General features: G+C 42.0%; 1 protein-coding gene and 1 long non-coding RNA gene across 2 annotated transcripts; both read left to right on the top strand.

Moving 5' to 3' along the window:
- The first annotated feature begins 1,287 nt into the window (after positions 1 to 1,287).
- LOC126993714 (uncharacterized) lies at positions 1,288 to 3,635 on the top strand. Its single transcript, XR_007748197.1, has 3 exons — positions 1,288 to 1,381; positions 2,350 to 2,522; positions 3,523 to 3,635. It is a non-coding gene; the product is annotated as an uncharacterized LOC126993714 (long non-coding RNA).
- A 1,163-nt stretch (positions 3,636 to 4,798) lies between these two features.
- On the top strand, positions 4,799 to 7,605 carry LOC126993715 (1-aminocyclopropane-1-carboxylate oxidase-like). The gene is made up of 4 exons (XM_050852894.1): positions 4,799 to 4,911; positions 5,409 to 5,601; positions 6,694 to 6,916; positions 7,374 to 7,605. Exons 2-4 carry the CDS (start codon positions 5,415 to 5,417, stop codon positions 7,603 to 7,605), a joined length of 642 nt encoding a protein of 213 aa, XP_050708851.1. The 5' UTR covers positions 4,799 to 4,911; positions 5,409 to 5,414.
- The last annotated feature ends 4,302 nt before the right edge of the window (positions 7,606 to 11,907 follow it).

The raw sequence follows: 11,907 nt of genomic DNA, 5'->3' as shown, positions 1-11,907 counted from the left end.
TAAGAGGTAGAAGACTATCAGTAAGAGGAGGAGAGCTGATGAGACGGAGAGCCTTAGCCTCCACTCTGTCCAGAAGAGCTGTGTGGGTGGAGCCCCCCCACACGTGCATACTCCATACGAGGGCGGACAAGGCCCCTTTATATGGATAGCAACTGCGCGGGGGAGAAGAACTGGCGGAGACGATACAGAAAGCCCAACCTCGAAGAAGCTGATTTAGCGAGGGAGGATATATGAAGTTTCCAGTTGAGATTTTGAGTTAAGTATAGACCGAGGATGTTTAGTGTTGAAGAAGGAGACAGTTGAGTGTTGTTGAAGAATAGGGGATAGGTGTTTGGAATATTGTGTCGAGTTGATAGGTGGAGAAATTGAGTTTTTGAGGCATTGAAGGACACAAGGTTCCTTCTGCCCCAATCGGAAATGATAGCAAGGTCTGAGGTTAAGCGTTCTGCAGCCTCCAGCCTGGAGTGGTGTACTTCTTGTTGAGAGGGTCTTCTATTGAAAGAAGCTGAATAATGCAGAGTGGAGTCGTCGGCGTATGAGTGGACAGGACAGTTTGTTATAGAAAGAAGATCATTGATGAATAACAGGAAGAGAGTGGGTGATAGGACAGAGCCCTGTGGAACGCCACTGTTGATAGTTTTAGGGGAAGAGCAGTGACCGTCTACCACCGCAGAGATAGAACGGCCGGAAAGGAAACTGGAGATAAAGGAACAGAGAGAGGGATAGAATCCGAAAGAGGGCAGTTTAGAATGCAAAGTATTGTAAATATTAGCGCATATGAACTTCTGTAAATAATCAATCACCGTATGTAAAAACGTGTATATTCTCGAGAATAAATTTGCTTATAAATGGAGTCACCACCGGGTTATCAGTCGTATCTCTGAACCTACACAGACGGCCGTAACGAATCACACGGCGCTATACCAGCTATAACGTAGCTGTCTAGAAAACACACAAACAGAAATGTTTGGCTTTCTCAGTAGCGGCCTAAGCTGCCGCTACACATTCATTCAAAAGGAGAGTACCGAGACACCTCTGCACCTGAAATTGATCTTGTTTTTTACCTTTTATTCGCTCTTCTTTATTTTTTGTACGAAGCAAAATATAGAGGGCTTTTTTATTTTGTTGCTGCTGTTCGTGTTTTTGCCCTTGAATTGCCTCCTCTGCTGTAAAAAAAATAAAATAAAAAGGGAATATATTGTTGTGAGACCCGAATGCGTCTCAGAATACGGGGCATACTAGATGTGATTACTGATTAGTTCTGACAGTTTAGCTTTTTAAGGGAGGGCGAGATTGGACGTGTGGCAGTGCAGCACCCGAAGCCGTGGCGTGAGGAGGAAGCGGATAGCTGCTGCGTCTCATAAGTGGTGCCGAGAAGACAGTGTGTTTGTGTTAGAGTGTGTGTGTGTGTGTGTTTGTGTGTCAGGTGTTTACGCCGAACATGGTAAGAGGAACTTGTACACACACACACACACACACACACACACACACACACACATAAAATAAAATTGAAGGAAAAGCTGGACAAATATAGTGGGAGACAGGACTGACCGAGCTTGAGTTCAGGTCCTGTATACTACAAATAGGTAAACACACACACACACACACACACACACACACACACACACACACACACACACACACACACACACACACATTGTTTTTTTCTTTCTTTTTTTTATATTTTACGATCTTTCTTTTTATTTTTGAAGTTTCGCATATCTTATCTTCTTATCAAATATTTTTTTCCGCTCTTGCAACATTGATCTATACTTTGACCTTCTGTTGTTGTCGTTTTTTTTTCTGAGTGAAGCGAAAAACTGATGGAGGATATGATAAAGGCACATGTACTCTCACTCTCTCTCTCTCTCTCTCTCTCTCTCTCTCTCTCTCTCTCTCTCTCTCTCTCTCTCTCTATATATATATATATATATATATATATATATATATATATATATATATATATATATATATATATATATATATATATATATATATATATATTTTTTTTTTCTCTCTCTACCAACCTCTACCTATCTCTTATCTCTATTACCTCTATCTATCTATCTATCTTTCGCTCACCACGACTGGTGGGTAAGAAGATCCTGCCCTCTCTACCTCTCTGTCTAGATTTATCAAGCTCTCTCTATCAATCTATTTATATATAATTCTCTATCTACTTTTTTTATCGATTTCTCTATCAGTCTAACTTTCTCTCTCGCCCCGGCAGGAGGAAGAGCAGATCCTGCTCTCTCTACCTCTCTCTCTCAAGCTCTCTCTATCTATCCCTATCTATATCTATCTAACTCTTTATCGATCTATCTATCCATCTCTCTCTCGCTCATACAGGAGGAAGAGAAGGTCCTGCCCGTCATCGACCTGAGCCTGGCCAAGGGTCACACGCGGGCCGGCCTGGTGAAGGAGCTGCACGAGGCGCTCACCACCGTGGGCTTCATCTACCTCAAGAACGTGGACGGCTACGACGAGGAGGCGCTGCTGCGACACTCCAAGTGGTTCTTCAGGTGTCGAGGCGGGGGGTTGTGTCTGTGTGGGTCTCCTTCTTTTTCTTCTTCTTCTTCTTTATCTTCCTTACGAGCATATTATTTATCCTATTTTCTCTCCTGTACCTTAATTCTGTTTTTTTTTCTCTTCCTCCTTTCCACTTTTTCTCCTTTCGTTTGTCCTTTCCTTTCCTTCCCTCGCCCTTCATCCTCTCTTTTCTTTCCCGTTCCTTTCATCCCAGCATCATCATCTTCTTCTTCTTCCTCTTCTTCTTCTTCTCCTTTTTCTTCTTCTTCTTTTTCTCTTTCTTCTTCTTCTTCTTCTTCTTCTCCTTCTTCTTCTTCTTCCTCTTCTTCTTCTTCGTGGTTCCCTATCTGTCTTCGTCTTCTTTGTCCTCCTTTGTGTGGGTCTCCGCGTCTCTTCGTATTTGTATTTCTTTGTCCCTAATCCATATTTATCGTTCTGGGTCTCCGTTCCTTTGTATTCGTCGCTATTCCGTGTCTTTATCGTTGTCCCTGCTTCTCCACTTGACTCTGTGGATCTTTATTTGAGACTACCCGTTGAAATGCCCGCAACTCCTACGAAAGCTTTGTCAAATGTGTGTGTGGTCTTGGACATCGAAGTGTTTGAGATCGGTGGGTCTGTTCACGCGTCTCGGAATCAACGTTACCCGATTGTCGTACTCAGTCTCTCATATTCCCCGATTTCAACCACAAAAGCTGCCTCATGTGCCCCAATAACTGGCTTTTTGTGTTGTTATCGTTGAAAAGGTTAATTATTCTTGTTTCCTGGTGATATTTAAAGGGTGAGAAGCCGGGATACGTGATGCTCCGAGTACGATAATCTGGCAACGGTGGTCTCGGTTTCTGTCCGTCTCTTCCTCTCAAGTTAATATCTACTTGCTCCGTCTCTCATCTAGCTGCACTATGTCCCTTACCTATCCACCCACTGCCTCTTCTCTTCCTCTCTTTTCCCCTGTCTCTTTTATAACCATCTCTTCACCACTCCTCCCTCCGCCAGCCTGCCGATGGAGCAGAGGATGGCCATCTCCAAGAAGTCTTTCAACCCTAAGTGCAGCAACGAGTACCGCGGATACTTTCCTGTCATCCCCGGCGCCGTGTCCCACAAGGAAGGTGAGGACTGAGGGATGACTGGGGGACTTAGAGGACTTGGCAGAATGAGGGATGACTTGGGAGTTTGGCACATAACTTGAAGACCTGCTAGAGCGTGGTGAATGACTTGAGAAATTATTAAAACTTGATGACTGACAGAATTTGAGGATTTATGAAAACTTGAGAACTTACTAGAACATGAAGGATGACTTTGGGAATTTGGCACAGAACTTGAAGACCTGCTAGAATGAGAGGAATGACTCGATAAATTTTTTGAACTTGATGACTGATAGAATTTGAGGAGTTATAAGAACTTGAGGGCTTTAAGAACTTGAAAACTCACTAAAACTTGAGGGATTACTTCTGAACTTGGCATAAAACTTGAGAACGATAGAACGTGAGGGATGACTTCGAAACTTGGCATAGACCTTGAGGATATATAAGAACTTGATGTCTTATAGAGAAAGAAGGGAGATCAAGTGTGGGTCTGGAGTAACTTTCGGAGTAATTTCATCTGTTACTTCTTCTTTGTGGTTTGTCGGTCTCGTTGTTGCATTGCGTGTCGACCGAACCGATAAGTGAGATCATCTGTTTGTTTCGATGGCTGTTATGATACACGGTTACGAGTTCCCTTCTCGCGACCATACAAGATAATGCTGTGACCTAACCAATCAGCAAGCTACTCTGGATTCGGTCTCTGTTTCTAGTTCCAGGTGCGTGACAAAATAAAAACGATTCTGAATGATAAGTGACGCAAATGACTCGAAGCTGTAATGAGGTACAATGACACGACATGCAGTAAGTACGTTATCAAGAGGGTTATACTCTCTTTATATAGAAACAAATTATGCACGTTGATAAATTTGAATAATATTGACGAAACACGACACGAACGAGAATATTCATCTGTCTGTCTGTCTGTCTGTAATCAGTCGATTGATCAGTGAGCTATTTACCCAGATGATGGTGGTGGTGGTGGTGGTTATAGTGGTGGCTATGAAGATAGTGAATTGAAGGTGAAACGAATGTAAGAATGGTGATGAGGAACTTAAATTCGCCTGCACCACCACCATCATCACCACCACCACTACCCAGCACCACCCCTACCACCACCATCACACACACCACCCCTACCACCACCACAACCACCGCGTCCTCTCCTTCCTAGCCTTCGAGATCAGGCCGAAGCAGGGGAAGCCGAAGGAGGGACTCATATCGCTGGAGGAGAAGTTCATCATCGAGGACAACCAATGGCCTCTAGAGTCTAGAGGAATCCGAGGAGGGCAGGAACTTCAGGGTAAGGGGATAGGATGTTAGATTCTCTTTTTCTTTTTCTTTTCTATCTTTTTATATATATATATTTTTTTTATTTACTTTATTTTTAATTGTTTGTTTTTCTTTCGTTTTTTCTCTCTTTCTGTCTTTCTTTTCCTTTCTTTCAACCTTTCAGTTATTTTTTCAACCTTTCTGTTTTTCTTTCGTTCTTTCGTATATTTTTGTATCTTTTTTATATTTTTCTTTGTTTTTTGTGTGTTTTTTCTTTTTCTTTTTCTTCCTTTTTTTTCTTTTTATTTGTTTGTTTTTCTTTCGTTTTTCTCTCTTTTTGTCTTTCTTTTTCTTTCTTTCAATCTTTCAACCCTTTTACCAACCTCTCTTTTTTTCTTTCTTTCTTTCGTTCTGGCTATCTTTCCTTCCTTCTTCTTGCCTTTCTTTACTTATCTACCACTAATCAACACTATATTCATCTACATCTACCTCTCATCTTTACCATTCCTCCACCTCTCTTTCTGTCAGACATGGATGGAGGTCTACCACGAGAAGATGACCGAGGCTTCGCGGGAGCTGCTGAGCCTGATTGCGGAAGGTTACGGAGCACCCAGCGACTTCTACGCCGACATCTTCAGGGATCCGCATCTCTCCACGCTCCGGCTCATCCGCTACCCGGCCAGACCCAACCCGACATATGAAGCCCGTGACGGTGACGCGGGTAAGTGATGGTGTGTCTTGTAAGGTCATCATCTGTATCACCTTTTTAAGTTATCGCCATCTTTCATTGCCTTCTCTGAGTCTAAAAGCAAAAGTAACTGATATGGTCTATTCCCGGCCTCTTAAGACTCCTTTCTTCCAGGTAAATTGATGGTCTTGCTATGCGTTATCATCTTTATCACCTTCCACGTTATCGTCATTTTACATTGCCTTCTCTGAGTCTAAAAGGAGAAGTAACTGATATGTTCTATTCACGGCCTCTTCAAACGCCTTTCTTCCGGGTAAATTGATGGTCTTGCTATACGTTATTCTATCATCTTCTTTATCACCTTTCACGTTATCGCCATCTTACATTGCATTCTCTGGGTCTAAAAGCAAATTGATATGTTCTATTCACAGCCTCTTCAAACGCCTTTCTTCCGGGTAAAGTGATGGTCTTGTAGTACGTTATCATATTCTTTATCACCTTTCACGTTATCGTCAGCTTACATTGCATTCTCTGGGTTTTCAAGCAATAGTAACTGATATGTTCTATTCACGGCCTCTTCAAACGCCTTTCTTCCGGGTAAATTGATGGTCTTGCAATACGTTATCATCTTCATCACCTTTCAATTATCGTCATCTTACATTGCATTCTCTATGTCCTCAAGCAAAACTAGCTGACATATTCTTTTCACGTCTTCTTCAAACTCCTTTCTTCCGGGTAAATTGAAAGTCTTGCCACGTTATCATCTCCTTCCTCATCTCTTCTTAGTCTAAAAACAAGGAACTGAGAGATCGCAAAAATACCTGCTTGAGACACCTTTTCTCTTTCTTCCTCCCTCTCACAGTAATCCAAGCAGCCAAACAGACATATTAAGCCATGAGCAAAGATATTTTATCACTTTTTCTGAGCCTTAAAACAAAAGACCATCAAAACATTAAACACACCTTCTGCCATCTTTCTTCCTCCATCGTTATAGTGATACAGTCAGCGAGGCACCAAAGTTCCGTCATGCAGTAAGTTTTCGTCACCTATTCTATCTCTAAAACCAAAAGAAACACGCACTCGAACCACATCTCCTTTTCACACACTTTCCCTCCTCCCCTACAGTGATCCAGACGGCCGAACACCAGGACACCACGATGGTCGCGCTGCTGGCCACCTTTGCCGAGTACCCGGGGCTGCAGGTTCGCTGGTGGAAGGACGACTCCATCATCGATGTGACGCACAAACCCGGCCACCTCGTCATGGACATCGGCCAGCTGCTCTCCTACACCAGCGGCGGGGCTCTCAAGGCTACCAAACACCGCGTGATCGACTGCTGTGGTGATAGGTGAGCCTGGTGGTGGTGGTGGTGGTGGTAGGCTATGTTAGGCTGGACTAGGTTGGTTTGGTAAGGTTGTTGCTGTTGTTGGTGGTGGAATAGGTGTGTGTAGGTTGGTTGGGTTAGGTTGGATAGGTAATTTTATTTGTTGTTGTTGTTGGAATAGTAGATAGGTTAAATTAGGTTAAGTTAAGTTGGATAGGTTAGGATGGATATATTAGGCTAGATACGTAAGAATATGACCCTTTGAAAGATTTTGGAGGTCAGGGTTCGTGAAAGTATATGTGTGTTGGGTTTGGTAACACTGCACCACTAACCTAACCTAACCATCACCAACACAAACTCGCCATTCCCACACAGCCTTTCCTTCCTCCTCCCCCAGGCACTATCTATTCTAAGCCTAAGAGCAAAAGGAACTCAAACGGCAAACAACATCTCCAAACCTCTCTCACCTTTCCTTTGGCAGGCTGTCCGTCCCATTCTTCCTGGAGCCACGGTTCCACGCCAACGTGAACGTGGTCCTGCCGGGGTGCGAGCAGAGGGAGAGTCAGCCCAAGTACTACGGCCACTGGCTCTTGGAGGGGATCAGAAAGTGGGCCGAATACAAGGATCTCTGCAGGCGAATCGAAACACAGACCGCGAAGACACTGTATGAGGGAGAAGAAGATGAGGATGAAGTGATGATGTGGAAGAAATAGATAGGAGGAAGGGGAAGGGGAGCAGGAGGATAAGTGATGATGATGTAAGGATAGGGACGATGCTGCAAGGAGGAAGAGGGGGATATTTGGTGATGGAGAGGATATAAGGAAAGAGAAGAAGAGGAAGAGTAAAAAGATAAGGTTTTAGTTCAATGAGAGGTAATAGCAGGGAGTAGATTCGAGAAAGAGGATGAGAAATTGTGAAGAGGGAAGAGGAAGAGCACCAAGAGGAGGAGGAGGGGAATACTGTGTTAATAGAGATGATATGATACAATAAAGAGGAATTACATAGGTGGAGCGAGCAGAGGAGGAGCTGGAATTAGAAGCAATGTAAGAAGCACATTCGATAAACAGGTAGAGAGCAGAGACAGGTGAATAAATGTGAGGAAGAAGATAACAACAGATAATATATAAGGAGAGAGACAGCAATGGAGGAAAAAAGAGGAAGGGAGTGTGAAGGTAGAGGTGTGAGGTGAAATGTTAAAAAAAAAACAGAATACCACCACCACTAATAATAATAATAATAATAATAATAATAATAATAATAATAATAATAATAATAATAATAAGAGTGTATTGTCATTCTTGAACTAGGTATTTCCAGGTAAGCAATCAGATAAATAAGATTAAGATAAAGATGATGAAATGACAGGTAAGAATGATGATGATGATGATGAAGATGAAACAGATGATTTTGATGTCGTAACAAGTGGTGATGATGATGATGAAGTTTATGTAATTATTTTAACATGTGTGGGAAGATAAAAAAAAAAAAATTGTATAACTTTGAAGATAAAATGTGGGAGAAAAAAGTTACGTTGTGAGGAAGAATCTCTCTCTCTCTCTCTCTCTCTCTCTCTCTCTCTCTCTCTCTCTCTCTCTCTCTCTCTCTCTCTCTCAATGAGAAATAAATGTTGTAAAATGATTCAGGAACTTACTATTATTTAAAAGCACGAAAAAATACTTATATTTATCCAGTTTTTCATTCATTAATTTATTCAAAGTAAAAGAGACAAATACCTTCTCTTTTTTCATGCAGTAAAGTATATAATAGGAACATTCTTATCGAAAAAAATAATTGCTATAAAAATAAAGCATTAGATTCCACATGTTCGAGGATACGAAAACAAAAAAACAAATGACAAATGATAACCTCCTCCTCCTCCGTCTTCTTCTTCTGACCTGTATCGCTAGGTCGTCGTCCTCCTCCTCATCCTCCTCCTCCTCTTCTTGGTCCTCTCTTCTGTTTATTCACGCACTTCGCTTTCCAATGGCATTATACTATAGATCTTTCCTCACCATAATATACCATCCCACTACATTTTTTTTTTCAGGTTTATTGCCTGAATCACCATAATCTTTCAGGGGTGGACTCGCGGACTTGGTATCATTGCTTGGGTGCCTGTTCTGATTTAAAGAGGGACCAGAGAACAAGAGATAGTAGATTATGTCACGGTAGGTTAGATCTAGTAAACAACAGCCAATGAGCGACGCAGAGATTGTCACCCAAGCAATGATACCAAGTACGCGAGTCCATCCCTGAAGGATTTGACCCGCCAGCTCTCGTGAAACCGACTATATTTATCAATCATATTCCTTGGGCTTATGCTGATTCACGTATTTTGCTTTCCGATGGCATTATATTATATATCTTTCCTTACTATAATACACCATCGCACTACAATTTTTAGTTTTCTTGCCTGAATCACTTACTTTCAATCCTATTCCTTGGACGTATGCTGATCCACGCACTTTGCTTTCCAATGATATTATATTATGGATCTTTCCTCACTATAATACACCATCGCACTACAATTTTCAGTTTTATTGCCCGAATCGCTTATTTTCAATCCTATTCCTTGGACATATGGTGATTCACGTATTTTGCTTTCCAATGGCATTAAATTATATTACCTACCTTTCCTACCATCTCAGAACAATATTCATAATTTTATTGCCCGAATCAATTATTTTCAATCCTGTTCCTTGCATTTTTTCGAGCATTTTTGCCATTCATTTTTCCAGCACGACTTTAGGAACACTTTTGCTAGCTTTACAATTCTACACACCCTAACACTACAGACCCTAACGCCGTACACTAAGTAAAAGAAAACAAAAGAGAAACGATAATAAAGCAAATGAGAAAAAAGTAGGTAAAATAATCACATCACAAGGACGCGAGCAGAGAGAAAACATTCACAGCGCACGTAGAATTAGATCCATTTGTACCATTTCCTTAAACTAGAGAGAATTTCAATGCGCGCACTGAGAATGTTAACAAATAAGAGGATAAAATATACAGGGGGAGGAGGAGGAGGAAGAGAAGGAGGAGGAAGGATGGTGATAAGAAGGAGATGAAGGAGAAAATAATAAAAGAAAAAGAAAATTGAAAAGACGAAGATAAAAGAAAAAAGAAGAAAAGGGAAAGAAAAAAAGAATAACAAAAGGAGAAGAGGAGAAGAAAAAGAAAAGAAAAAAAGAAAAAAAGTATTATATCAAAATAATACCAAGAAAAACCCCCCAGAAAAAAAGGAGAAAGAACAAATAAGACGAAAAAGAAGAAAATATGAAGAAAGGAAAAATAAAAGAGAGGGAGGGGAGGAAGAGGAGGAGAAGGAGGGATAGGCTATGAATATTCCGTGCGCGCGAGTGTGTGTGTGTGTGTGTGTGTGTGTGTGTGTATATATATATATATATATAAGGGGCTGGTACGACAATCTAGCAGCGTTGCCATCCACGTGCGTGTAGGACTATTCGACCACTCCTTTGTTACCACCGTAGTACCATTCCTAAAAAAAAACTTTTCCTGATAATTAATTAAACCAGGTGAATATCGTAGCAATAGTGGCAATTTTAATACGATTGTCAAAGTACAAGATATATCGTGGAGCCCGATTACGGTTGGCCCAACACTGAGCAGAGGTCAAAGGTGCTCTACGTCAGTAACCTAACTTTAAGTTGAGATCACACGAGCAAGACTTCTAGAGGCTGATGTTGGTTCTTTCCAGGTGGTTATCACAGGCTACGTCAAAGGTGGGATAATAGGTGTGGTAATCTAAAGGAGCCCTCCATACGTACACGGCGGCGCAGTCGACCACTGCCTACTACTCTCTTGGAATCAATTATTTTCAATCCTGCTCCTTGCACTTATTCGAGCATTTTTGACATTCATTTTGTTCAAAGGGCACACACACACACACACACACACACACACACACACACACACACACACACACACACACACACACACACACGCACACATTCCATTTGTCAAGCACTTGCCCATCAACGGGTTCTCCCATACACAAACATGACGTCACGATTATTTGGAATGCGCAACACCATCTGCCTCCTCCTCCTCCTCCTCCTCCTCCTCCTCCTAATCCATATACTCCTCCTCCTCCTCCCCCTCTCCCCTTCCTCCTTCGCCTCCATCTTTTCCTATTTCGCGTCCTCCTCCTCCTCCTCTTCCCCTCCTTCCCTCGGTACGAAATGAATGGCCAACAACATTCTGCAGTAAGTAAAGAAAAGGATCTTGGAATCACTATATCAAGCGATTTAAGGGGAGCGTCTGGGGGGGTATTTGTGATGAATATTTTTAATTCCTCGAAATTCACTTTATGGGCTCATCATACCAGGGATACAATGGGGTGTCACGTGGCGAGGTTAGTTTTTTAAAATTTAAATCTTCGCGCGGTCTGGCGGCCATTTAAATATCTGGTAGTGTTGCCATACAGAGCGCTTTACGCGCCAAAATATGCATACATGAATCAGTGCTTTTATGTCCGTAATTTTTGGCTACTACAGGGTTAAGTTTATCACTCAGCCTGCTACCCTGGAACATAATATTGGGTACGAGAAGAGCAGCCTCCTAACCAAACCAAACCCAGACAGACAAAAAAAGGGTTTGAAACGCCAAAAAAAGGCTGCACTTTCACAAACCCAGACATCGAAAAGGGTTTGAAACGCCAAACAAAGGAGCTGCAAAGGCACCAAAGACCCAAGGCCATGAAGAGACTGAAGACAACACCAAGTGCAGACTATCAGCCTGGTCAGTTCTAGTCCCAAAACCTGGCTACAATGAGGAAGGTGGCGTCTTCTGATACCCTTGGCTTCGACCAAGTAATACCTCCGACAAAGGGGGACAGAATGCAAAATATGGGACACAACAACTGTAAATGCAATGCTAATTTGCACTAAGATGTTGTGGTTACACAGGGTTAGAGTTACATTGACATTCATTACCAATACATTGTCATCGGAGAGCAGAATCGATGGGCGATCGATAAATTTAGTTTTCCT

Source organism: Eriocheir sinensis, unplaced genomic scaffold, assembly GCF_024679095.1.
Source record: "Eriocheir sinensis breed Jianghai 21 unplaced genomic scaffold, ASM2467909v1 Scaffold658, whole genome shotgun sequence".
NCBI classification, from domain to species: Eukaryota; Metazoa; Arthropoda; class Malacostraca; order Decapoda; family Varunidae; genus Eriocheir; species Eriocheir sinensis.
This window is presented reverse-complemented; position numbering and strand designations above follow the sequence as displayed.

Bases quoted from the DNA above. Each gene is read 5' to 3' on its own strand.
- LOC126993715 (XM_050852894.1), top strand. From the start codon at position 5,415: ATGGAGGTCTACCACGAGAAGATGACCGAGGCTTCGCGGGAGCTGCTG. The intron at 5,602-6,693 runs GTAAGTGATGGT...CCTCCCCTACAG, and splicing joins AGCCCGTGACGGTGACGCGG to TGATCCAGACGGCCGAACAC. The intron at 6,917-7,373 runs GTGAGCCTGGTG...TTCCTTTGGCAG, and splicing joins ATCGACTGCTGTGGTGATAG to GCTGTCCGTCCCATTCTTCC.